The sequence below is a fragment of the Miniopterus natalensis genome, chromosome X (assembly GCF_054644295.1).
Source record: "Miniopterus natalensis isolate mMinNat1 chromosome X, mMinNat1.hap1, whole genome shotgun sequence".
NCBI classification, from domain to species: Eukaryota; Metazoa; Chordata; class Mammalia; order Chiroptera; family Miniopteridae; genus Miniopterus; species Miniopterus natalensis.
The window spans coordinates 9395095-9421822 of NC_142103.1; the positions used below are offsets into that span (position 1 = coordinate 9395095).

General features: G+C 38.5%; 1 protein-coding gene across 1 annotated transcript; it reads left to right on the forward strand.

The window, feature by feature from the left end:
* The first annotated feature begins 3892 nt into the window (after positions 1-3892).
* FRMD7 (FERM domain containing 7) lies at positions 3893-25471 on the forward strand. The gene is made up of 12 exons (XM_087829446.1): positions 3893-4003; positions 5923-6027; positions 6744-6786; positions 8721-8799; positions 11714-11811; positions 18008-18122; positions 18309-18456; positions 20087-20182; positions 21576-21739; positions 23052-23120; positions 23240-23315; positions 24404-25471. Exons 1-12 carry the CDS (start codon positions 3893-3895, stop codon positions 25469-25471), a joined length of 2172 nt encoding a protein of 723 aa, XP_087685572.1.
* The last annotated feature ends 1257 nt before the right edge of the window (positions 25472-26728 follow it).

Genomic DNA, 26728 nt, shown 5'->3' on the forward strand with positions numbered 1-26728 from the left:
TGATCTTGAATAGTCCAATAAATTCTGCCCTTATCAAAACAGACCCCTCGAGTGGTCCAAATGCTAATAGTTAGTGCCCAGCCGGGCGTGGCTCAGCGGTTGAGCGATCGGGGTTCGATTCCCGGTCAGGGCACATGCCCGGGTTGCGGGCTCGATCAATGACTCTCTCATCATTGATGTTTCTATCTCTCTCTCTCCCTCTCCTTTCCTCTCTCTGAAATCAATAAAGATATATTAAAAAATAAATAAACAAATGCTAATAGTTAGGTAACCAGACATCAGAGATGTCCAGGAAAATCCTGGTTTATAACTGTCATGACAATGTAATAATTACTAATGCATTTATCAACCCTCAAAAGTGTCCCAATTTGGATGGTAAAATATGGTCACCCTATAAACAGCCAACACTTCTTGAGCTCTCCCTATGGACCAGACACTGTGTAAAGTACTTGACATAAATATTCTTGTTAGATGTTCACTACGATTATTTTCTTAAATTGAGATGCAATCCACATACCATAAGATTCGCCTTTTTAAAGTGTGGAGTTCACTGGTTTTTAATATATTCATTGTGTTGTGCAACCATAACAACTATCTAATTCCAGAATATTTTCATCCTCCGAAAAAGAAATCGTATGCTTAACAGTCACTCCCCATTCCCCCCTCCCCTACATCCCTGGAAACCATCAATCTGCTTTCTGTTTCAGTGGACTTGCCAGTTCTCGACATCTCATATAAATGGAATCACATAATATGTAACCTTTTGTGTTCGACTTCTGACAATCCTATTTTACAACTGAGGAAACTGAGGCTTAGAGAGATTAAAAAGATTGCTCAAAATCACCTCTCTAGTAGGTAGAGGTGTCAGAAGTAGACCTAGGTGTGTCTGGCTTTAGAGCCACATTCTTAGCCCCCATGATGTGCTGCCTCCTCATATTTATTGCAGGTACTCAACACATTCTTGGAACTCTTTTTTGGCCTTCTGTAACTGGACACATTCTTTCCAAAATACCTCACAATTTTTCATTATTTGAGAGTGAATTTAATGTTTAGAAAGAGCCAAAAATTATTAAGAGCAAGTATGGTCACTAAAGTGAGCTATCAAGCTGGGTCATTGCTATGGACTGAATTGTCTCCCATCTAACCTTCAAATATGACTAAGGTATCTGTACTTAGAGACAGGGCTTTCAGGAAATAATTAAGGATAAATTAGGTCATAAGATTGGAACCCTAATTCCATAGGCTTGGTGGCCTTATAAGAAGAGGGAGAGAGAAGAAGAAACAGTTATCTCCCTCTTTGCTTTGTGAAGACACAGCAAGATGGCGGCCATCTGCAAGACAGGATGAGAAGTTTCACCAGAACCCAGCCAGTCTGGCTCTCTGATCTCAAACTTCCACACTCCAGAAGTAGCAGAAATAAATTCCTGTTGTTTAAGTGACCCAGTCTATTGTATTTTGTTATGCCAAGCAGAGCTAATACAGTCATATTTTGGGATAAAAAATGAGACATACCCATAAAGTCAGAAGAATGAGTAGTTATCATCTGTAACTTCAAGAACAATTTTCTGAGGGAAACATGAGGAATATTTTGAATGTTGGAGTTAGCATTAGAAACAGGAGAAGCATCTATAAGGCTCGTTGTTTGGCACTATGCATTTCAATTTTATAATGTCTATTGCATTTATCTGGAAAATATAACAACTACAAGAAAAAAGTAAGAATAACCGATCATGCTACAGTTAATAATATGCTATATTTTGTCTCAGTTTGTCATTTTCTGAAATCTGAATTGTATAGCTTATATTTTTTTAAGTATACAACAAACACATGGATACATTAAACTCCCCTTTGCCTAATGTGGTCAAACATGATTGTAGGTCAGTTGATTGATAATATTTGCTAAAGCAAAATAAATATATTCATGCATACAAACACCTTAAACTTTTTATTTTGACCCAGAACATATACTTTTATATCCATATGCTAATCTTTCGATGTAGGATCAAGGCTTTTTTGAGTAAGGGCTTCTGATTGGTTTTCTCTTTGTCTTTCTTCCATAAACCATACCCATAATGCATCATCTATGATTTCCAGTATTTGCTTATTTAACTTACAGCAAGAATGTAGATGGTTGCAAAGCAATTTGAGTACAGAATCCTTCCAGAGTTTCCTCTCCCAATATTTTATTGCTATGATATCCAAAACTAATTTGACAGCACATTTTGGAAGATTCTCCCCCTCTTACTGAGTTTTTGCAAAGTGATTAGCTTAGTTTTAATAGAAACAACTCTTGCTTTTACTGCTCATAAATCTTTGGCATACATAATTTAATTGTTATGCAATTACAATAACAAGTAGCATTATCAAAAATTGTTCAAAAAAATAATTATTATTAAGTATGGGGCTCCATTGATAGGTAAAAAGTGCATGATCATATTAGAGTAGCTTACTAACCTTGAGCTTTCATCATGACATAAGCATCAGCTAATGTTTTAAAAAGGGAATGGAATGCGCTCTCTGTGCCTTGTTGAGTAGAAGTTGGTTAAGAGAGTTTTTATAGTCCTTGCTCATTTAAAAGATAAATCCAGATATGTACAGAGTAAAAAGTGCAAGCTCTCCTTAATCTATCCCCTCTGCAGGGAAAATGCTGTTAACATTTGGAATGTATCAGTCTATGCATTTATCTTTACATGCATTCCTTAAGTTTTATGATTTGCCAAGCATTGTACTATGATATTGATGTGAATTATCTTGTTTTGTTTAACCTTCACAATGACTCTATGGGATAATACTACTGTAACCTTCATTTTACAGATTCATAAACTGAGGCTCAGGAAATTTCAGTAATTTGCCCTAGGCCACATAGTGGCTAATTTGTTCTTTCTCCTGAGAGGACTGTCTTAACTAATGTATATGAATCAAGTTAAATGTTTGGATCCATTCATTTCTTTTTAAAAAATATGTTTTTATTGATTTTTAGAAAGAGAGGAAGGGAGAGAGAGAGAAAAACATTGATGAGAGAGAAACATTAAGCAGCTACCTCTTGCATACCCCTCTTGCACCCAAGATAGAGCCAGCAACCCGGGCATGTGCCCTGACCAGGAATTAAACTGGCAACCTCTTAGTGCATGGGACTATGCTCAACTAACAGAGCTAGAATGGCCAGGGCCCATTCACTTCTTCCGTAAACATTTATATATATACACAAACACTGCACTCCTGTAATCCAAGGGTGATGAGGATAAGATGGGATGCAAGCTTGGAGTTCTAATTACCTAAGTGGGAGGACTGGTGGTATGGAGTTTAGATCCACTAAGGAGCTTGGTTAAAATATTAAAAAGTGGCAGCTTAAACAAGAACAAGCAATTGAAAAGAAAATCAGAAGTCCAGAAAAAATAGGAAAGTTGTATATATAGAGATATTATGAGGAAAAGAATCATAACATAAAAATTGAGGAATTGGATCATAATGGTTGAAAAAATTTTAAGGCTGCATGTTGAGACAGAGCTAAGACCTTACCTATTATGCAACACATTCCACAATGCTGGCCAATTTTAACATACACTGTGAAGGACTGAAGGGAAATGCCTCTCCCTGAGATGGAGGTGGAGAAATTGAGCCACATGAGAGTCTGACCTTCAAATGCATAAATGCCAAAGGGTTTTAGAGCCAGTTGGCAACATGTACAGGGATGGAGGAATCATGGGATTATTCTTATAAATATATTATGGGATCTTACATAAGGGAGTAAAAAGGAAGCCTTGATTGAAAACCTTACAAGAATGGCTATATATTTTTTGAGACTGCAGAGACATTTACACATACAAACACATGGAATGTAGTGGCTTTGATGGAGAGAATTAAGCACCAAGATGGAAAAAAAGAATAACAAATGAAGAAGAAAAAGGAAAATATTGAGTTTCTTAAAGTGTTTGCAAAGAAACTGGAGTCTATGACAGAATTTGGTTCTCATGACTGCAATGTTTCTTTGGTGTTGGAAAAAGTATTGCTGTCATATCTGTCTTTAGAATTTCTTTTTTTTTTTTTTTTTTTTTTAATAAGGAAAATCTCGTGGCAGCTCCTTGCCTGGAGGACTTTAAAAATAGGAGCGTTTTCATCTGTCTGGAATGGTCTGTGTCAGCACTTGCCCTAGGCAAGGTTGCCACATAGGCAAAAGCTTCCTTTTCCTCCTTCCTACCAGATGACCCCTCTCCCACTGCCCCCTTTCATGCCCTGCAACCCCCGCTGTGGGTTGACACCCTTTTCCTGGACCATAGTTCCAATGTGACTTTCCACATAAAATCAAACTCCTTTCTCTCAGCTCACTCCAGGCGCCAGAGATGCCATAGGTTTCACCCTTTGCTGCCTGTTTGCATTTAAAAATAGGACCCTGGTTAACCTACATGAATACCGACTTGGTGGAGCTTGGGACGGTGTAACCAAGTGGAGAGAAGTCCAGGGGAGAGGGGAGTATTTGGGGCTGCTGGGGGAAGAGGGCGGGGTACTCCGCCTTCCTGGAAACTATTAAATCCCAGATGTGGGCTTGGTTCAGTGTGGTACTGCCTTGAGGGAGCAGGCAGGGGGAGGAGAGGAGGGTGACTGGACTTTGTGACCTCTCAAGGTTGCCATTAATTCTATGGGTCGGTGATTTCCAGCTACATTTCCCTGCACCTGGCTTCCTTTGCAGCACTCTAGCACTGTGTGACTTGTCTTTAACTAGGGGTTTTCAGCATTGTGTCTTTGTGCCTAACAGTCTGTGCCCAATTTTCCCATCACGGTCCTCCCTGCAAACATCAACCCTGGGATTCAGCAGTGGTGGCTGCTGAAGATCAGGCACACTCAACTCAAAGAGATTTTCACAGAGTTCTTCAAAGCTCCAGTTCTCAGAGAAGCATAAGAAAGGGGCTGTTTTGTGTTCACAGTGCGTGTGGGTTTTATGAAGAAAAAAAAAAAGTGCAGCTTTATGTGAACGAAGGGGAAAGCTGAAAAAGGAAATCTACTCAAGGAGCTCATATGAGTAATTTGGTAAATTTCGTGTTGGATCAACAAACATTGAAGAGCCCCTACTATGTGCCAGGCTCTGTTAGACCTGGTGAGTAATGAGAAAGATAAAGCAAGGTCCTTTTATGAAGGAATTCAGTCTAATAGACATCTCATGTAAGAAATGGCATGTTTGAGGTAAGCGAGGGTGTTTGGGAGCAAGGAGGTTGCCCTTGGCTTAACCTGTTGGTGATAGGGACCAGAGAAGGCTGTCTGTCCCAGGGAGATGACATCTGAGCTGAGTAGGGGTAAACCAAACCAAAGAAAGGTGGGAAGAGCAGTCAGTGTAGAAGTAATGACATGAGTAGAGGCATGGAGGCATGAAACTACTTGACATGTGTAGGGAAATAGGAGTAGGCTGCAATTATTAGAGGAAGGTGTTGGGAAGGGGGCAAGAGATGAGGCTAGAGGTGCAGGTGGGGCTGCCTTAGGGAAAAAGGGTCCAGCTTCTGATGTTAGAGTATAGACTTTATCCTGAGGAGAGCCACAGAAGGATTTTAAGCAGGTCAGATCTGCATCTTGATTAAACTGTCAATTTGGTGAAAATAATTCAAATTGCCTCTGTGATGAATTGATTAAAGAATTCTATTGAAAAGGTAGATTTGTAGGTCTAGTCACAGTTAAGTTCAAGGCTCTGTTTCTCCAAGAGTGTTTGTCGTTAGTCTAAGGCTTTTTAAGGTATACCCCTAAAACAATTTATGGATAGATGCATGGATCTACCTATAAAACTCAACATCATTTGGGGGGATGCAGCACTTCTAAACACTGCTTAAAGGAACAGTGTTTGAAAAGAGTCTTGTCACTTCTACCATTTATTCACAGTTCAGTTACAATATCAGGTTAGGAATGCAAATTGTGCTATGATCTCTTTGTTTTGTTCAGCAAAAGTCATCCGGGAAGGCACTGTTTAACCTGAGTTGCAGCCATCTAAATCTTGCTGAAAAGGAATATTTTGGATTAGAATTCTGTAGCCATTCTGGAAATAATGTAAGTTGGTTTCATTATAGGGTGCTTTGTGTCTGTAATTGCTTCTAAATGCAGTTTGCAGCTAGGTATGTAGGGCTCAAACCCCTGATTGAAAAATAGAAAAACAAAAACAAAACATGTAAACCCTTGCAAAATCACTGGATTTAATAACTATTTTTCCTCCCCCCTGCTTTTCTATTAAGTCACCTCAGTTTGCCAAACACAAACTCTTCCACCTCAGCCTCCAGAATTGACTCCTAACCTCTCTAATGAGTCTTCAGGGGACTTTACTTTCCCCTCTGGAGTCCTAATATTCCCTATGTTCTTCCTGCTGTGTCCTGCCTGGCACCTGGCACCTTCCCAGAAAGGCTCATTATATCTATTAAGCTGACATTTGGGGGCTGTAGGATTCAAAAGTTAAGCCAAATGCCTTCATTAGTTTTCATAGCAGCTAATGAGCCTTGTATATGACACCTCTCATCCTACAGACAGGGGAGCCATGATCCAAATGTCACAACAAAGTGGTTATAGATCAACAACGTTCATTGTCATTGAGAAAATACAGGGGGGCAGATAGAGTGTGGTGGAGGCATGTCAGTTCTTAGACATTGTTTCTATCTTTAAAAGTCTAAATAGTCTTGCTATTTGTTTATTTCATGTTTACTTTTATCTGGTACCCAAAAAAGCTGCATTCAATGCCATGTTCTACCAATTTTTTTTCATTAATATTGTTGCAGGTCTGGTTGGAACTTCTGAAACCTATTACAAAACAAGTAAAAAGTAAGTATGGAAAATCATTCAAGGAATATAAATTCCAGTTAAAACTGAAAAATATTTCAATATTTCAGTAATGCTACACTATTCCTCACATTAATATAAGGGGAGAAAAGGGCTTTGATGTATTATTTTAATCCTTCATATGTCTAGTTAATTCAGCAATTAAAAAAATAATTTTAACTTTCCCTGAGATAAAGAAACTCGTGCTTCATGATCTTTGAGTGAATTTGAAGAACCCGGTAATTGCAGCACTCTGTAGATTGGCTCTGGGAATATATTTCAGGTTCTAGTACTGCAAATCTTCGAGCATCCTTGATGTCAATCTGCAATTCCATTCACCTCTGCCTGAAGGTGTTTTAGCTTTATCCTGTCACAGACATTGTTCATTCATTTCAGTTAATATCTGAGTGCTTACTAAGTATGAAATATCCCCCCTCCTGTATTTCACAATCTAGTGTGGTGGGTCTCAAATTTTAGTGTGTATTAGGATCATTTGGAGTTCTTGTTAAAATGCAGATTACTGGGCCTCATTCCTGGGTTGGGGGCCAGCAACCTGCATTTTCAACAAATTCCACTGGTGTTTTTGATGCTGGTGGGTTTTAGTCAACACTTTGGGAAACATTCTCTTACAGTGTCTCTTCCTCTGCCTGCTCTTTATGTGTTGGTGCTTCCCATAGTTATGTTTCTTTCCCACCAAAAAATGATAATGTCACATTATTGCAACAGCATCTGAACTGATTCCCCCTAACCCATCATGTATAACACTCCCAAAGGGAACTATTGAAAATACAAGCCTGACCATATCACTATTCTGCTTAAAATGCTTCCATGGCTCCATATTGCCCTTAGAATAAAGTACAAACTCATTAGCATGATCCACAAATCACTGGACTCTGCTTGCATTTCTAGCTTTACCTCTGCCACTGATCACTTCATATTCCTACCTCTCCTGACTTTGACTAAACTAACCTCAGCCATAGTCTTCTCAGATAAAATAAATGATGCCAAATTAAAGTGGAATTTCCAATAAACAAAGAATAATTTCCTTGTATGTGTATGTCCCATGCAATCATTTCTCTGAAATTCAAATTTAACTGGGAGTCCTGTATTTTATTTGCTAAATCTGGCATCCTTACTCAGACTTCAACTCCTTGACCTTCTTTCTTTGACATTCTCCAAACTCTTTTCCCCCTATTGTGCTTCACAGGTACTCAGTGCTTATAACACTTTGTGGCGCTGTAGTTGTCTGTCCAGGTGCCTATCTCTTATACCAGAATATGAGTGCTTTATTATCATTTTATTCCCAATACTTGCCTAGTAAAATGCTTGGCATACAATAAGCACTCACAGATATTTGCTTAATGATGCTAAATTCTGCATGTATGTGTTTGCTTTAAATGCAAAGAGTTTCTGATTTTCAAATGCAAGTAGGAATGAAGGCAAGTAGACATGTTTTAATGTAGTTTTTGAGATACATAAAGGCATCAGGCCATATTTCTTCTGGTTCCTTTTATGAGATCCTTCAGCCAGGTTATACTCACCTGCCTCTAAAGCAGGGCCCTTTTCTCAACCAGGAATACAGAATCCCAAGTAGCAAGTGGGATATTTTTCAAAATGGGACACTTCTTAAGAGAGGACACAGCAGGCCTCAAGGAGGAACATCTTTATGAAAAGAAACTCAAAAAGAGAGAGGGTAGGAAGAGGGTCAGGAGAACTTTCCTAACTGCTATCCACATAGAGACACAATCCAGAAATAGAAGCATCTTACAAATGTGAAAAATTAAAATTTAAAAGTGTGGGAGGGAGTGGTGGGGAGAGGAGGGAAGAGGAGAGGAGAGAGAGAGTGTGTGTGTGTGTGTGTGTGTGTGTGTGTGTGTGTGCCTATAACTGTTGTGATGGACCTGTAAATAAAACTTATGGAGATATTGTGTTTTAAGATCCTAAGGAGGTTGTTTTCAAATTTATGGTGAAATTTTTCCCAGTGGACCCTGGACATCTTCGAGAAGAGCTTACAAGGTATAGTACTTACCTGTGTGTCTGCTGCATGATGTTACTTAAGAATCATTATTCTCCATTTACTAAGGAATGGGCTTCTAGTCTGGAAGGCTTGGCTCTCAGTCACCCTCTGAGAGATAGTTTGGAGCTGGAGAGAAGAAGGGCCTGACTGGTACCCAAAGTGTTATTCTTCCAAGGAGTGGGGACAGAAGTGGTAGCCAACATGGGTGCCTACTTGGGGGTTATGCCATTAACTGCTGCAATAGAGTGCTTGTCTTCATTGCATCTGTGTTCAAATCAGAGGGCAGCTTGACAGCACAAGTGTAATGCCAGCTAATTTCCATGATACTGAAAATTGTGTGTGTGTGTATGTGTATCCCATAGGTAGAAAGTAACGATGACATATACTTATAAAAAATTTAAAAAGTAAAAAGTATAAATTTTTATTAATTATTTATAATGTATAATATAAATTATCGACACTTTTATTATAATTATTAAAGAATTATATTATTAATAATTTAATATAATTCAGTAATAATTTATGATAAGTTATTAAACTTCATAAAAGTAAAATAATTTTATACTTATAAAAATTAAGTTAAAAAGTAAAACATATAAAACATTTTACTTTATGTATTTATTTATTTTTATCCTCACCCAAGGGCATTTTCATTGATTTTTAGAGAGAGGGGAAGGGAGAGAGAGAGATGGAGAGTTGCCTCCTACATGTGCCCCAACTGGGGCCAGGGATCAAATTCACAACCTAGGCATATGCTCTGACTGCGAAATGAACCCTTGACCCTTGGGTGTACGGGCCAGTGCTCCTACTGACTGAGCCACCCTGGCTAGGGCTAAAACATTTAAAAAAGTGTTTTCATACTTATTAAAAATGCCCTTTAAAATTATAATGTAAACCTACTGCTTCAAAAATACATTTTCAACATAACACTCCCCAAAACTTTACTCTGCTTTCCAGACTCTTACATGTAGAAGTGACATAAGAGATATATAAGAGATAATCTAGTCCAGCCCTCTTGGTTAACAGATGAGCAAACAGGTCCTGAGAGCTAGAGTGATGTAACCAAAATCACAGGATGTTGGCAGTTATTCTCTGTGAAGTCTTTCACCAACATAGCTCATGGCCAGCTCTTTTTCACTCCTTTTCTACAGGGGTGTTTCTTTTCTGAAGGGTCTTTGCAGAGGTAACTTTTCACAAATCAACCTCTCTTTCTCTCTCTCAATTCTCTCCACGTTTTTGAGTTGTAAGCTACTTTCCTGGATAACATGATATCTTGGTATCTATATCAATTTGCATCTGCCAACCCATAACCCATTTCAGTTGAGTCTCAAATTGTCACGAGTTTTGATGAAGATAAACTTTCTCTCCTCCCCCCACCAAAAAAGAATGAGAAAATCAATGTGATTATAAATGATTCATCAGCTGTTCAGAGCAAGGATTTGATATTTGTAGCATACAGCTGCCCTCTTAACAGCAATGAGCATGTCAAATGACGAGAAGTTTCATTTTTTTCTTGCTAGGAGCAAAATTAAATTCACTTTCCCTTTAGCAATTAAGGCTGATGAATGTATTTACATATGTATTTGAAAGCAGGCAATGGCAAAGGTTAGAATTCTTTTATTTTTTTCCTCATTGGTCCATCTAAGAATACTTAACTATAATTGACTTGATAGGGATGCCCCTTGTTTAGGTCCAATACACGAGTTTCTGAGACTTGTGTGCAAATACTAATTTTCCAATTGAATCATCTCTAACTCATTAGGGGAGTTCACAGTAGGAAAGATTATAATGGCAAATGCTTTTGTAAATTGAGTAATTAGCTGTTAATTTACCTGTTTCTGTTTTTGTTTTTCTAATCTAGGCTTTCATCTATCACCTGAAATTAATTTTGATTCTCCACATTGCCTTCAAGGCCTAATTGGTTTTAAGTAGAAGTCCAGATAGAGGTTTATATAAATAAAGGGAAATGCCCACAGCAGATACAATAAATGCTTTAATATATGAAATAAAATATTGGACCAATTTTCGACCATGGGATAAAGCAATCAGTGGTAGAATCTTAATTATACACATCTTTTTAAAAGTTGATTCTCCTTTGATAATAACTTAACAGTGTGAGACAAATGCTATCTGTTTGACAAAGCTCTGGATACCAACTGCCACTTTATGGGTCCCCGATGAGCTGTTGGTGGGAAAAGTACAGTTTGGCTTCCTTCCACTCAATTGTTAGTAATTCTGTACCTGCTCTATGCAGAGTGCTAGGCTGGGCTATGGTGACACAGAGAAGGTGGTCCAGGTGAAGGGGCAGAAGCATGGTCTCAAGTCCTTGATTTCTGAAACACAATCTTTTGGATAGGAGGAGGCCTAAATTCAGCGGCACACCTGAGTTCTGTCCGCAGTTTCACTATCTTTGGGTGATATAACCTTGCCCAAATCACCTAACCTTTATCTTCCTCTAATTGTGAAATGAGGTGATCATTTGGCTCTGCCAACCTCTTAAATAGTTTTGATAGTGAGTACTTGATTGTATTTTGTACACAGAGCGGTACTGGCCTACTGAGCAGGCTGATTCTTGCTGAATTTCCCTTTCTTGCTGGCTGGGTATATGGCTTTGCTACGTGGCAGAAACCACCAGAGGATGATTGGCCAACCCCTTCATGTTGGCAAGAGGATTTGGCCGGGGTGATTCCTAATGGCTGTGAATCCTGCCAAAGTGCTGGATCAACTAAGTTGTGGTCTAGTGCTGGTTTGAGGCTGAAGCTAAGCCTATGCATTACTCACTATCCCAAAAAAGCATCTCACTGACTGTGGATGCCGTTTCTTCCTTGAAACATTTTGGATCTGGGAGAAGGGAAATACTTCTTTTTTGTTCCTGTTTCTTTCTCAAGAGATTTTTTCCCAACGTCCTTGCAGGTATCTTTTTACTCTTCAAATAAAGAAGGATTTGGCTCTAGGAAGGCTTCCATGCAGTGACAACTGTACAGCGTTGATGGTATCTCACATCTTACAATGTAAGTAGCAAATGTTGGCTTTGGGGCCTATCAACTAGGCAGAGAACCAAGCAAAGGAGATGAGCACCCTCCGCATGCCCATCATTATGTTAGGAGAGAAAGCCTAGATAAGATATATAGAAACAGCATGGTCCAGTAGAAAGAGGCTGTCATTGTAGTCATGGAAATATGTATTCAAATCCTGTTTCTGCTACATTCTAATTATTGTAGCCTTGGGTAAAGTGCCCTCACCTGTCTGTGCCGGAGATTCCTGGTCTTTAAAATAGTGACAAGGCTATTTTGTCACAGAGTGGTTGTGTTTATGTAGATTAAAGTAAATGTTGACTTTCTTGTGTCTGGCTCTAACCTTCCCCTCCCCACTGCCTGGGGCTTGCTGTCCAGGAACTGGTTTGGACTAATCCAGGCATGGACTTTGCCAGGCAGGCCCCACTCTCTCTGCTTGCCCCAGGATACATTTCTGGTATGTGCTTTCTGTGGCACATTGTCACGTTTGATGTGATTTCTGTGTTGCTCTGTATCATGATCCCAGAGAACAAAGCACAGAGTATACCAGGTAGAGAGAGGCTAAAAGGGAAAAAGGCCCCAGGCATCTTTTAGAGTTCCCCATAGTTGGACAAGGCTGAATAATAAAGGCAGGGAGAAGGAGCCTGGGAAACAGTGGGGGCCTGCGTGGGAGTGGGTGAAACTGGGCAGACCAGGCTGCTTCTGTACCTTTAAGGACAAGGTTGAGAGGCAGCTAGAGATAGCATTTCTTCTAGGGCTGGCTGTGCTTTCTCTTCTAGAGAGGCCTTCCAAGGATAGGCTGTTCCTTACCATTCTTGCAGGATCATAAATTCATTTTTTGTTTGTCTCACAAGTTCATTTGTGTACCTCTTACATTCCTGACAGTCCAGAATGGGTAGATGTCTGTTTTCACTTGGAACACCAGAATGAAATGCTTGGAGAAGGACAGTTTCTGAATCAGTGTTTATCAGTCAATGACCCCTGACTGGAACAGGTGATGACCGCCCCAGGATCTCAGGAAGGCAGTGAGCAGTGAGAGCAATAGTAATCAGGGAAGGCTTATGGAGGATGTGGCTTTTGAACCGGGCCTTAAAGGGACACATAGGTATTGGATAGCTAGTAATAGGCAGAGAAAACAGCATGAAAAAAATGGTAGTGGGACAAGAATTCATATATACAGAAGATGCAGCTCAACTAAGGCTCAATCATAGGGTCTGTTTAAGAAAGGTGGCAGAAAATCATTTTGAAGGGCCTCGAATGTCAAGGACACCAACTATATGTCCAGTATTGTGCTTGGCTTGGCCGGGGTCACAGAGTAAGGCAAATAGAGAAAACAATGTTGGAAGAGTTATCCTTCACCATTAGCTGTCTATTAAGGCAGCAGTCAGGGGACTGAGGATCTGTGACAGCCTCTGATGGGGGAGCCTAATTTCATTCTTAATGGTACAGCATACAGATTTGAATGTTCCCTAGTGGCCATTTCAGGCATAGCATGGAACGCTTCAGCTTTTCTAGAGGGTATTTTGTCAATAGATGCTCTTTCCATAGAAAAACGCTAAAGTTTCAAGGAGTCAGCTCTTTACAATCCATCCATGTCAGACTGTTTCACTGGTTGCTAAGGCAATGTGCAGAACACAACCAGGTTGCTCATTCATTTGCTAATTTATTAATTCACCCAATATTTATGTTCTACTCATTCAAGAACCTCCACATACTGACCTCATCACTTAAGCCTCTCTTACACACCCTCTGGCTCTAGCCAGACAGCCCTTCCCAAACACAATCTGTACATTTCAAATGAAGTCTCATTTTTATGAGTGCCTTTAGTAACACTTGTCATTCATTCAACAAAAATTTATTGAAAGTACCTACTACATGCCAGGTACTATAAGAGGTACTGGGAACATAACAGTGAACTAAGCAGACAAAAATTCTTGCCTTCATGGACTTCACATTTTGGCAGTGGAAGAGAATCAGACAATAACTGAAAGAAGGAAATATATTATGTATGTTAGAAGGTGATAAATGTGTTGGAGAAAATAAAGTATGAAAAGGTGATGGGGAATTCTCAGGGTGGGTACTGACTTTTTTGATAAAGTCATCAGGATAGGATTCACTGTGAAGGTGACAGCTGCACAAAGACTTGAAAGAGGTGACAGAGCAAGCCATGTAGAAACCTGGTGGAAGGAAGTTCCAGGCAGAGAAAACATCTAGCACAATAGGCCTGAGGTGGGAGCATGCTAGAATGTTCAAGAAATATTAAGCAGGCTTTGTGGCTGCATGGAACTGAGGGAAAGAGGTAGAGAGTAATCGTAGAAGGCTTTAAAAGAATATTAAAGATCTAGAACATTACTCTCAGATGGGAATCCATTGAAGTGTTTAAAGCAGAAGAGTGAAATGATCTGAACTAGGTTTTAACAAGATCATGGCTGCTATGGTGAAAATAGAAACTTGTAATGAGTAGTAAATAAGCCATAGAGTTCTAACATGTAGTATAATGAATAGAGACCATAAAGTGCACTATAATTATGTAATGTGATAATACTGCTACAATGTCAATCATATTATGATATATAAAAATATCAAAGTAACATCCTGTACATCTTAAATTTATGCGATGTTACATGTCAAATTTATTCAATAAAAAGGGAAAGAAAATAGACCTTATGAGGGGATGGTGGAAGTGGGAAGACCATTTAAGAGGCTATTGCAGAAGAGAGAGGGATAATGGTAGTTTGGACCAGCATTGTATCAGTGAAGGTGCTTATAACATTTGCTACTTTTGTTACTGATAATATTTACTCATTTTATGTCATGGGTCTCTCCTAGATTGTTATGACAATCTCTTACATGGAGAGAAAAACAAGCAGTTTCTTGTGTTCCTATGTTTTCCATAGGGCCAACATAGGGTCTACAATTCAACAATTTTTGTAAATTTACAGAGTTGTGCAACCGTCAGCATAATCCAGTTTTAGAACATCTCCATGATGCCAAAAGAGATCTCTCATGCTCATTTTCAGTCACTCGTTGTTCTCATGCTCAACCTCTGCAACCACTAACTTACTTTCTGTTTCTACAGATTTGCCTTTTCTGTACATTTTGTGTAATCGGAATGATAAAATATGCAGTCTTTTCCATCTGCCTTTTTTCACTCAGCATAATGTTCTTGAAATTCATGAATGAATGCATTTGAGCATGAATCACAGCAGTTTGTTTCTTTCTATTGCTGAGTAGTATTTCATTTTATGGATATATCACATTTTGTTTATTTACCTGGTCATAGATATTTGGATTGTTTCCAGTTTGACTAATATGAATAATGTTTTGGACATTCATGTGGACACATGTTTTTATTTCTTTGGGTAGATTCCTGGAAGTGCAACTGATTGTTTCATCTTACAGTAATTAATGCTTAATATTTTAAGAAACTGCCAAACTGTTCTTCAAATTATGACAATAGAATCAGAAATGTATGTGGTTTCCAATTTCTCCACGTCTTTGTCAACACTTGGTGTTGTCTATCTTTTTTATTATGGCCATTCTAGTGGATATGATGAGGTATCTCATTGCAATTATAATTAGTATTTCTATTGGTTAATGCTGTTGAGCACCTTTTCATCTGCTTATTAACATTTTCTATGCTTTCTTTGTTAAAATGCCTATTCAAATATTTTGCCCATTTTAAAATGGGTTGTCTTGTTGAAGTTTAAAATATTTTTATATATTCTGATTAAAATCTTTTATGAGATATGTAATTTGCTACTTTCCCCCAATAGTGCCTTGACTTTTCATTTTCTTAATGCTTTCTTTTTGAGTGCAACAGTTTTTAATTTTAATGGAATTCTACTTTCTTAATATGTTTTAATGGATCATGCTTTTGGTGTAATATTTAAGAACTATTTGCCTAACCTAAGGTCACAAAGATTTTCTCCTAAGTTTTCTTTTAGAACTTTTATAAGTTTACCTCTTAGATTTAGGTCTATGATCCATTTTGAATTATTTTTGTATGCTTACATGGTATACATTGGGAGATAGGAATCCAACTTCATTTTTAAATTTTTAAATTTTTGCATGTGACTATCCATTTGTCCCATTTGTTGAAAAGACAATTATTATTTCTCCATTGAATTGTCTTGGAAACTTTGTCAAAAACCAATTTACCATAAATGTAACGGCTTATTTCTGGATTTTCAACTATGTTCCATTAATATATATGTCCTATACTGTATTATTTATTGTAGCTTTGAAGCTTTATATTAAGTGGGGATGTGTACATCTCCCAGCTTTGTTCTTCTCTTTCAAAATTGTTTTGTTATTTTGCATCTGGGGCATTTCCATGTAAATTTTAAGATCATTTGCCAATTTCTACAAAATCCTGGTGGAGATTTCATTGAATTCTTACAACAATTTTGGCATAATTACAAATTTTATAATGATGAGTCTTCTAATCCATGAACCAGAAATGTCTCTCAATTTATATAGATCTTTTAGAAATTTCTCTTGGCAATGTTTTGCACTTTTTAGTATATAAGTCTCATACACATTTTGTTTAATTTATTCCCAAGTATTTTATTCTTTGTATATGCTGTTGTAAATAACATTGTTTTCCTAGTTTCATTTTTTTGGATTGTTTGGTTGCTAGTATGTGCAAATACAATGACTTTTTGTATATTGATAATTCTATCATGCTACCTTGGTGAACTCATACATTAGTTCTAATACATTTGTGTGTGTGTGTGTATTCCTTAGGGTTTTCTACACGCAGGACCATGTTGACTACAAATAGAGTTTTATCTCTTTCTTTTCAGTACAAATATTTTATATTTCTTCTTGCACCCGATATGGGCGCCCCCATGTCCATGTATTTTACCCAATAGGAGAGCACCACAGAATTACATGTAAAGTCTATATACTTTTACAATTCATAAACTACTAACAGGTTTGGATATCTGCATTTCTATATTTTAATGTTACAATGTGAATTTTAATTGGGAGAATAGTTTGGGGTTTCCACTTTATGGTAGATTAGAAGTCACAATTTAGAACCAAGTGGAGACCTACCTCTTCAGGGGAAGTCAATAACTATGAAGTGATTCATATCAATCTTACAGAGGGAGAAGGCATAAAAATTGTAAAGAAGACAAGAATTCAAAAGCAAAACAGTTTGAAGCCATTTACTATGGGGGCAGATAGTCCTATATACCTCAATTGCCTTTGTAGTCAGTACTATAATAGAAGTTTCTAACAATAAACTGGAGACATCTAGATTTTTAAAAAGAAGAGTAGATTATGATCAGAGATAAACTGCAAGTGATTTGAAAAAGCTTGAATGGTTTCCAGAAGGATTTATCTACTGTGGATTACAGATAGCTGGGGTTTTACTAGATTCCCAATGTATAGAGTGATGAATAGCTGTGACTGGCTTGCATCATAGTTAGGAGGCTGAATTAGTTTGCTGGGACAGCCATAACAAAATACCACAGACTAGGTTGCTTAAATGACATAAATTTTGTTTCTCACAGTCTGGAGCCTAGAATTCCAAAACTGAAGTTTTGGTTTCTTCTGAAGCTCTCTCCTTGGCTTGCAGATTATTACCCTCATGATGCATTCTTACCTGGTTTTCCCTCTGTGTACCTGCATTCCTGTTGTCTCTCTGTGTGTCTAAATTTCCTCTTTTATAAGGACTCAAGTCAGATTGGATTAGCAGACACACTTATGACTCATTTAATTTAATCACTCATTTATAGAGCCTATCTCCAAATACAGTTGCATTCTGAGGTGCTGGGAGTTGGTACATCAACATATGAGTTTGAGAAGGGGGTGGGACACAATACAACTCATAACAGGGACTGGTCAGATGTAGAAGAGACCATAAACAGAATGCAGGAGAAGAAAATAACAAAATATTCATCTCTGATCCTGTGGCCTTTAAGAACTATGTTGTATTTGTGAATTATTATACAGGGACTTGCTGTACAGGGACTTCATAGCAACCCACTGCTTCTGATTTGAAAAAGAACCAGTTAGACATCCCCCGTCCCCCAGAAATAGACATAAAGCATGGGATGGGAGGCCTCGGCCTGCATTGGCTGCAAAGAAAGGGCTGTTTGGGGGAGATCAGAGGGTCTACTGGGTACCCCATTGCTTAACTCCTCAATGGTAATGTGAAAAATGTCACTTTTCTGTTATGCAGCAGAACTGGGAGACTTTCATGAAGAAACAGATAGGAAACATCTGGCACAAACCCGGTACTTACCGAACCAAGACTGTTTAGAGAGCAAAATCATGCACTTTCATCAGAAGCACATGTAAGTACTTTAACTGGCACCTGCTTTCACCAGCAGGGACCACCGCAGCTGAGGACAGAATCTTAAAACAAACCCTTCAGTCAGAGAAGCTTCAGACCCAAGAAAACACTGAACTCTTGGAGCTCTCAGGGTGAAGCCGTCATTCTTGCTGCATTTATTAGGCTCATAAATTCTTTCCCCTTGCAGTGGCAGAAGCCCAGCTGAATCTGACATTCTACTACTGGACATAGCGAGGAAGTTGGATATGTATGGCATCAGGCCTCACCCCGCCAGTGATGGTGAAGGGATGCAAATCCACCTGGCTGTTGCTCACATGGGAGTACTGGTGTTACGGGTAACAACTCTTTCTTTTGAAGCCCTTCAGAGCTTTGGGAGTTATCTTGGTTCAAACTTTAGTGTTTGTTCCCAAGGTGACCCAGCCCCTCAGTCTTACCACCAGCCAGAAATGGAGGTGATGCTTTGAAATGTTTTGGGTCAGTCTTCTCTCCTCAGTATGATTTGCTTCCATTTGCTGTCTATAGCTGATTGTTTTGACTCTGAGGAGCTCACACATTAGATCAGGTCAGTATGGTTGAGGGAGGATGTCAGGAGGAACTTTTAGACTCTAAATAAAAATATGGATTTTGGCATCCTAAAACCTTAGGCTGTAACAAATTCACCAGAAGCAAAGGTTCCAAAATGTGGTGTTCTCATTTAGTTACTGGTTTTATTGGAGGCACCTAGTGTCAGCCAATAGGGAATTGGTGCCCACTCCTGCCAGCAATTGTTGCTGATTACTGGCTCATCTTTACCCAGGACTTTGTTTTTCAGGTTAGAAACCAACTCAGGGCTCTCTTTCTCATTAATCCTTACTCCACAGAACTTGGACAGAGGCTATTATTTCAGCATTTTTTTTAGTCTGTTAGGTCTACTCATATCTGTGAACATTCAGTGAATTTATAGCCAAGTTAAGATTCAAGAACACTTGCCTAAACTTCAAAATGAAAAGCAGATACCTAGGCAGGTTTGGGAATGAATTACATGTGAAAGAAGAAGGGGTGACCTCAGACCCGCTGACCCAAAGGAGCAAATTAGAGCACTGAATTAAGTCACAAAGCTGGTCAGGTACAGACTTAGCTAAAATAATCTTTGCCTTTTCATTTATTTGATTGTAAACTTTAGAGCATGAGAGTCACATTGATGGGCAAAAGACCAATGGATCACAGGCATACCTGTTCACTCAGGAGGGAATTTTTACCTATTCCATTCTACCCCCTGATCTTTGATATTTCCTACTGTATAGGAGCAGGTGGGGAGGGTAGGTGAGCAAGGTCATCATGTTAGTTGTGATCTCTCTCAGTGTGAATACTTCTGTGGGTACTTGGGAACAATATAACTGGTCTATTTTGTCTTACTCAAATCCAGTCAAACAATACTTAGTATTGAGCACCTTCCATGTGTTCTTCACTGCATTATTCTTTCTTTAACCCGCCCACCATTATTGATATATAATTTTCATCCCACAAAAATTCATGTTTTGACTGTATAATTCAATGGATTTGAGTGTATTTACAGAGTTGTACAGCAATCTATTTATTCATCCTTCTATCAATATGTTTATTGAGCATTCAATCTGTGCTGGGAACTAGAGCTACAGAGGTAAATAGGAATGATGCTGACCTTGTGGGACTTGCTTTCTAATAGGGGAAAGGGAGACAATGAAACAATAATTATAAGCAAACATGATGTGCTTTGTGCTAGAAGAAGCATGGGGTGCTAAGTAACACATGTAAAAGGGGCTTGTGTCCCACCTGGAATGCCTTCATTGGCCATAGCTTCTATCAACTGAGACAGGATCAGTCTGTGCAAGAGATAGATCAAGGGTAGTGTTGTTCATGAAATGCATTTTCTAACAGGTTTGCATTGTCTTAAAAACCAGCGTGTGCTGACATTCATCCTGAAATCTGCCATGTGTTTCATTATAGGGAAATACAAAGATTAATACTTTCAATTGGGCTAAAATCCGCAAGCTAAGTTTTAAGAGAAAGCATTTTCTCATCAAACTTCATGCCAACATCTTGGTAAGTAGCTTTCTAATAAATTCTGTTACCTTCTGTACACTTGGGATTTCTTTCTTGTTTCTGCAAATTGTTTGAATGTGAGAGGTGAAAGCTAGCTGGCCCTGAGGAGTGATATGCTCCCTCTTTTGACTCCACATAAGTAAACCAGAGCTTTACTTAGTCACATTTTTACTAAATGCAAAACACAAAGAAATCCTATTGGCCTTTCAGAATGAATAAAGTAACGGGAAAATGGGGTGGCTTGGATGAAATTCAACTTTCCTTAGGAACCATTTTTCAGGGATCTAATCATTCAAATAGAAGTGACTAGATCTAGGACTGTCGACATACTCATTCTCTGTTTTCTGCTCCATTTTATAAAGTATTTTCATCTTCTTTCCTTAAACAAAAATAATTGATCACCTACTACATGCCAAATAATTGAACACTTACAGTTTACAAAAGCAGGATGTGGGAGTTAGGTGTATATTAAACAAAAGAAGCAACTGTTGGTCAAGGCTTCATTGTACAGGGTAAGACAAAGGTGCTAGAAAGGATGTTCTTTTATGACTATAAAGTAAGTGAAAAATACATATCAACAATTTTTTTGACCTACAGAAGATCCAGTAGTTTGGGCTTCATTCTCTGGATCTTAGCCTTATATAGTATCACCAGGAGACTGTATCCGGTATGAAGCTCATGGAAAGTCCTAGGGCTGTATGTAGGAACATGAAAAAGAATAAGAGATGGGAGGCACCATCAAAGTGGGTTGGTGAGGCTTCTGAAAATATGGTTACACGCATGCATGAGAAAAATAGGGGTATATAGTGAGTCAAGGGAATGGAAAACAACTTGACTTTTACATCTGTAAGACTAAGCTCCCCCAGAGCAAATTAGAACAAGCTAAGTGAACAATACAAAGCATCATAGAACAAGACAGCATAGAGGGGAAGTGCTTCTAGCTGGTATATTAAAAAGCCTCATGTACATGTAATCGTCCTATAAAGCCTGCCATCTGTAAGGAAACCTCCTCCCCTCTTCCCTTTCCTGTTGGTCTTTTATAACTTCTTGTTACCTTGAAAGCTTGTGCTTTGATGTTTATTTTAACCTAATTTACAACTTCATAAAAATTTTCCTGGCAGAAAAGAGGGGGGTAAAAAAAGTGTTTGAGGTGAGGGAGGTGTGCAAGGTAAGATTTGCTTTTTAGAGAAGGCTCTGTTTTTGAGCAGTGGCCCTGGCTGTTCCTCCAAAGGTTGCCAATAATTTGGTTTCAGTAGGTGTGAAGCCTATAGGGAGCCAAGTGAAAAACCAGAAGCTGCATGAGCACCTGGACCAATAGTTTGGGAGGCTTTGGGATTTGAAGGACTTTATATTCTTGAAGGCTATTTTGCTTGATGGAACTTGGTTTATACAGGTGTTGTGCAAGGACACCTTGGAGTTCACCATGGCCAGCCGAGATGCCTGCAAGGCTTTCTGGAAGACTTGTGTGGAATACCATGCTTTCTTCAGACTCTCTGAAGAGCCCAAATCAAAGCCCAAAACCCTACTCTGCAGCAAGGGTTCCAGTTTTCGCTATAGGTAATTTAATATTGCACAATAGGCAAACTACACACACAACTTTTCAATAACATGGAAGGCAGTAGGAGGAGCTTGAATTCTAGAAGCAATAAAGAATTCATTTCAATCAAAGAATTATACTCTTTACTGCTTATTCTCTGTGTGACATATTAAGTCAATATTTTCTAAATGGGAGGCAGGGGGAAGCGAACACCCCACTTAAGGGGTTAGATCAGAATTCTGCAAGGATGCGGGGCATATGCAGTTTGAGAAAACATATTCAATGAACCTATTGTTTTGCTTATATGAAAATTACATGCAAGCCATGGAAAAGAAAGTTCAACAACGTCCTTTTGGTGGTGGTTAGGAAAAGCTAGTGTGTGAGTAAGCACAAGAAGGGCCAAGAGATTAAAAAGTTTGAGCAATAATGCAATAGAAGCTCCTTACTACAGGTAACATGTTGGAGGAATAGAAGTGAGGTCTAAATAAGATCTTTTTACTTGAAGACACCAACCTAGGAATTCTTTGGAAAAAACTTTCAAAATTTCTTGCTAAGATAAAAATATTCTAAGTGAATGCTTCCCATAAGGGATTTTTCAAATAGTGGAGGCCTGCTCCAGTAAAAACTGAGATTTTTTAAAACATACATATTTTTGATGGAATCTTTCCAAAATGTATTCTTTCATTCCCCAACTTGTTAAACAGATGATACTGATCATATCTTGACCTTTTAAAATGGCCTAAGTAATGATAAATATTACTTATTATCATCTGTGGACAGCTGTAGTACAATGATGGCTTCAGGGTGGGAGAAGCATGTAAGACCCTGTATCTCAGTGATAAATGGCCCAGAATTTTGGGGTTTTATTATTCCTGTGATTTCTTTTTTGGCTCCTGTGTTTTTCCCAGCAGTCAGCTGGCTTTTTTGCTAGTGTATGTCTGACTGGAGCAACCCACTTCTACTGTTTAGTTAGCTGTTTTTCTTCTGTAGTGGATTAGGAAACCAGTTAAATAGCCTCATTAGAAATCATGTGTAAATTTGGAAGTAGAGAAAATGCCTATAAAAAAGTATATTATTTGCCAAGGCCAGAATTTTCAACTGTTATATAGCCCTGTTCAGAGGCTTTTTAAAATTTCTGGATTCTGAGTAGTTGAGGTTGTTCTATGATTGCTGGTTAGGTAAGTGGGTATTATCATTAATGTGATGGTCAAAGATTCATGACATGTCATTCATCTAGACTCTTAATTTCAACAATTAATGAGGTTTTTGAGTTTTGTAGTCTACTTTCTTACAACTAGTATTAATAAAATGTTTGTCTTGTTCTTTTAATAGTGGAAGAACTCAAAGGCAACTTTTGGAATATGGGAAAAAAGGGAGGTTGAAGAGCTTACCATTTGAAAGGTACATGGTTGTGTTTCTCTCTCTCTCTCAAGTTGAATTTAAGTTGAATATAGAGCTTTATATGTATCCTGTGTTCACATAGAGAACATTTCAATTCATTCTTTGTTCGGTAATTTCAGGAAACATTACCCATCCCAGTACCATGAACGACAGTGCAGGTCCTCACCAGACCTCCTCTCTGATGTGTCAAAACAAGTAAGGTTTCTGAAAATGCCTTTTTCTTTAGATAAGTGTAATGCGTCATTTCAACAGCTTCCAAGAATTGATTCTGCCAGAATCTCCCAGTGTGTAAAAAGGTTACTGTGTTTGAGTAGGTTTGCCTCCTGTGGAGGTCATTTGCCTCCTGTGGAGGTCTGTCAGCTCAATCTTTCCAGCCAATAGGAGACCATTTAGTAGACTACTACTAGGGTGTACCTCCTGGTGGAAGGATCTGGTACATCTTTAAAATGCAATCTGTAATGCTAACATATTGAAATATGTAGAGCCAAATGAATTTTTATGGCTTTGTATTTTTAAAAGTAAAAGCTCTGCTTGTTTACCTATAAAAATCTCAAGGCATAGAGGAAGATATAAAGTGTTGGATTAAGGTTTTAAAGTACTTTCACTGTATAATTTTGTAACTTAATTAAGATCAAAGTGCTATTATCCTGGAACTGTGAGATGATGGCTTCATTTGAGTGTTATAGTATTAACTGTGGTAATTTTTCTTTTGCTCTCACTAAAAATATTAATTATAGGTCTCATAACCTCTCATGTCTTCATTCAAGTCACAGGCAATTTTTATCTGAAAGGCATCACAAAGGTATAATGTTGAAAGGAACCATCAAATATATGACTCTCTCATGCCATTCATGGGCCTCCTTATCACCATTTTCCAGAAAATAGGCAGGAGTCTGGAGCAGTGACGTTAGAATACTTGCCTGAGGTCACACAGCAAGTCACAAACAGAGCCAGGACAGAAGTTAGAACTCCTGGCTCATTGATATAGGTACTAAACCACACTGCTTGAAGTACAATGCCAGCTGAAATACATAGAGAGCTTGGAGCCTGGGAGTGGGATGGCACTGAGAAAGGATAGTGGCATGTGTAGTTTTTGCACATGAATTGGGATATGGTACAAGTTATTACTCTTTCTGAATATATTTATCAACCCTGGAATAGAACGATTTGAAATAACTTTGTGAAAAGCCACCTTTTCAAAACTTAAGACTAATTTAGATCCCTGATCCCACCCCAACTAAATGATTTTTTCTTTCTTTTACCAACATGTCCTTTCTTTCAAGGTGGAAGATTTGAGACTAGCATATGGCAGTGGGTACTACCGAAATGTGAATGGAGTGCATGCATCTGAGCCTGTGCTAGACAGTAGGAGGAGAAATTCTGCAGTGGAGGTGACATTTGCAGCAGAACTGGAGCGTTCCAAACCAGAGGCAGATCCCACATTGTTACATCAGTCACAAAGCAGTTCCTCTTTCTCTTTTATTTATGCCCATCCTGACACCAATCCCAGAGACTACTTTGAGGAAAGAAGTCCTCTAAGCTCCTTCCAAACAAGCTTTAAGTTTGCTGACAATCACATTAGCACGTCTTCTGGCCTTACAAGCAAAGTGAGTCCAGCAAGGAGGCTAACATACACAGATGTGCCCTATATTCCATGTACTGGTCAGCAGGTTGATATTATGCCTCCCCAAGTCTTTTTTTATGTGAACAAACCACCCCAGGTGCCCAGATGGTCTCCAATTATGGTAGAGGAAGGAAAAAGGCCAGAAAGCTGTCTAGAGCTGACTGGAATAAAGCCAGCCAAAAGAAGCCCAAGGAATATTAGAATGAAGAGCTTTCAGCAAGACTTTCAAGAACTCCAAGAAACTATGGCTAGGACTAGTGGTAGGAGCAACATCAATGTAGATCTAGAAGAAGATCCAAATTTAGAAGATGCATTTGCATATAATATTCAAGAGCAACCCCCTAAAAGGTCCCAGAGCCAATCAGACATGAAAACTATCCGTTTTCCTTTTGGGTCAGAATTTAGACCTTTAGGGCCTTGTCCTGCTCTGAGTCGTAAAGCTGACCTGTTTACTTATGTGTTTGAAGAGCAGGAGTCTCCAAAAGTTCTAATGGATCAGGGAGCAGCAGAAAGGTATGTAGCTAGTGAATCCAGTGATTCTGAACCAGAGATTATTAAATCAGACTATTACTCTTTGTATGGTAAAGGAATGAGGTCCCCCATGGCCAGAATCCGCTTGTCTTCTGGTAGTCTACAGCTAGATGAAGAAGATGAAAATGTTTTTTCCAATACACCAACTGCTGAAGACAGGACTTTGTTAAAACCACATAATTACTTTTTAGCTTAAAAGTGTAAACTGACCATTTCTGGGCCAGTTCTGTTACCAACTTAGGTAAAAAGAAGGAACCTTCTGCATAAACCATTTTCTTAGTTCCTATTCATTGGTATTTAGGGAGTCTTTAAAGTTTAGGCATTTGGCATATGAGACTCAACTGCTGCCTTGTTCGTCAACCTCTACTCTTCTATTCCCTCTGAAGGGACTGTGGAATATGCCCTCTCAGCACTGTGGCAAGATGAGGTGGGTATTTGTCATCTCCAAGATACATTTCCCCATAGAGACATTATAAATGAGGGGCAGGCTCCTTAATACTGAAGAATGATGACAGGATGGGTTGGCATATAGAATTGGCTTCTGATGTCATTTAGTCATTTAGTAGATCGTGACTGTGTTAGTCATTTTGTTCTTAAATAGTGCTATGACTAAAGGTTTCAGTCCTCATTATCTGTGTGGGGCCCAGTAAAAATGGTCCTGTAATATGTTAAGAATTTCAATTTTTATAACATCTGTTAGGGGGAGCATGGCCTTCCTAAAGCTCAGGAACAAGATGGTGTCATAGATTCTCTCAACACCCACAAGTTTATAATTTATCTTGGACTTGGCCAAATTTTAAGTCTCAGAAATGAATGAATTAATCAATTTCTAAAGCCAGATATATGCCTGCTGAGGATATAATAATGTTTGACTTATTACTTCTCTATTCTTAACTCTCTATTATATGTAGTGAAAGATAAAAATGAACTGTTGGTTTGTTTATCTAATCTTCTGCAAGGATTTATTTTTTGCTATATCTTATTGCATGTATGTAGCAAGGAAATGAGATGAATAGTATTTTAACAAATAGTGATGGAAATCCATGTATTAAAAATAAATTGTAAGTATTATTTTCCTTTTTAAAAATAATTTATCTTTATTGTTGAAAGTATTACAGATGTCCCCCCTTTTTCCCCTTGATCCCCATCACCCTGCATCTACCCCCTCCCCCAGCCTTCACCACACTATTGTCTGTGTCTATGGGTTATGCACATATGCATATAAGTTCTTTGGTTAATCTCTCCACACCCACTCTCCCACCCATGCCTTCCCACTGAGATTCATCAGTTTGTTCCATGCTTCTATGTCTCTGGATCTATTTTGCTCCTCAGTCTATTTTGTTCATTAGATTCCACATATGAGTGAGATCATGTAAAAGTGAATCAGGAACAATCAGAAAACCTAAATAGGCTAATAACAACTGGTGAAATAGAGACAGTGATTAAAAAAAAC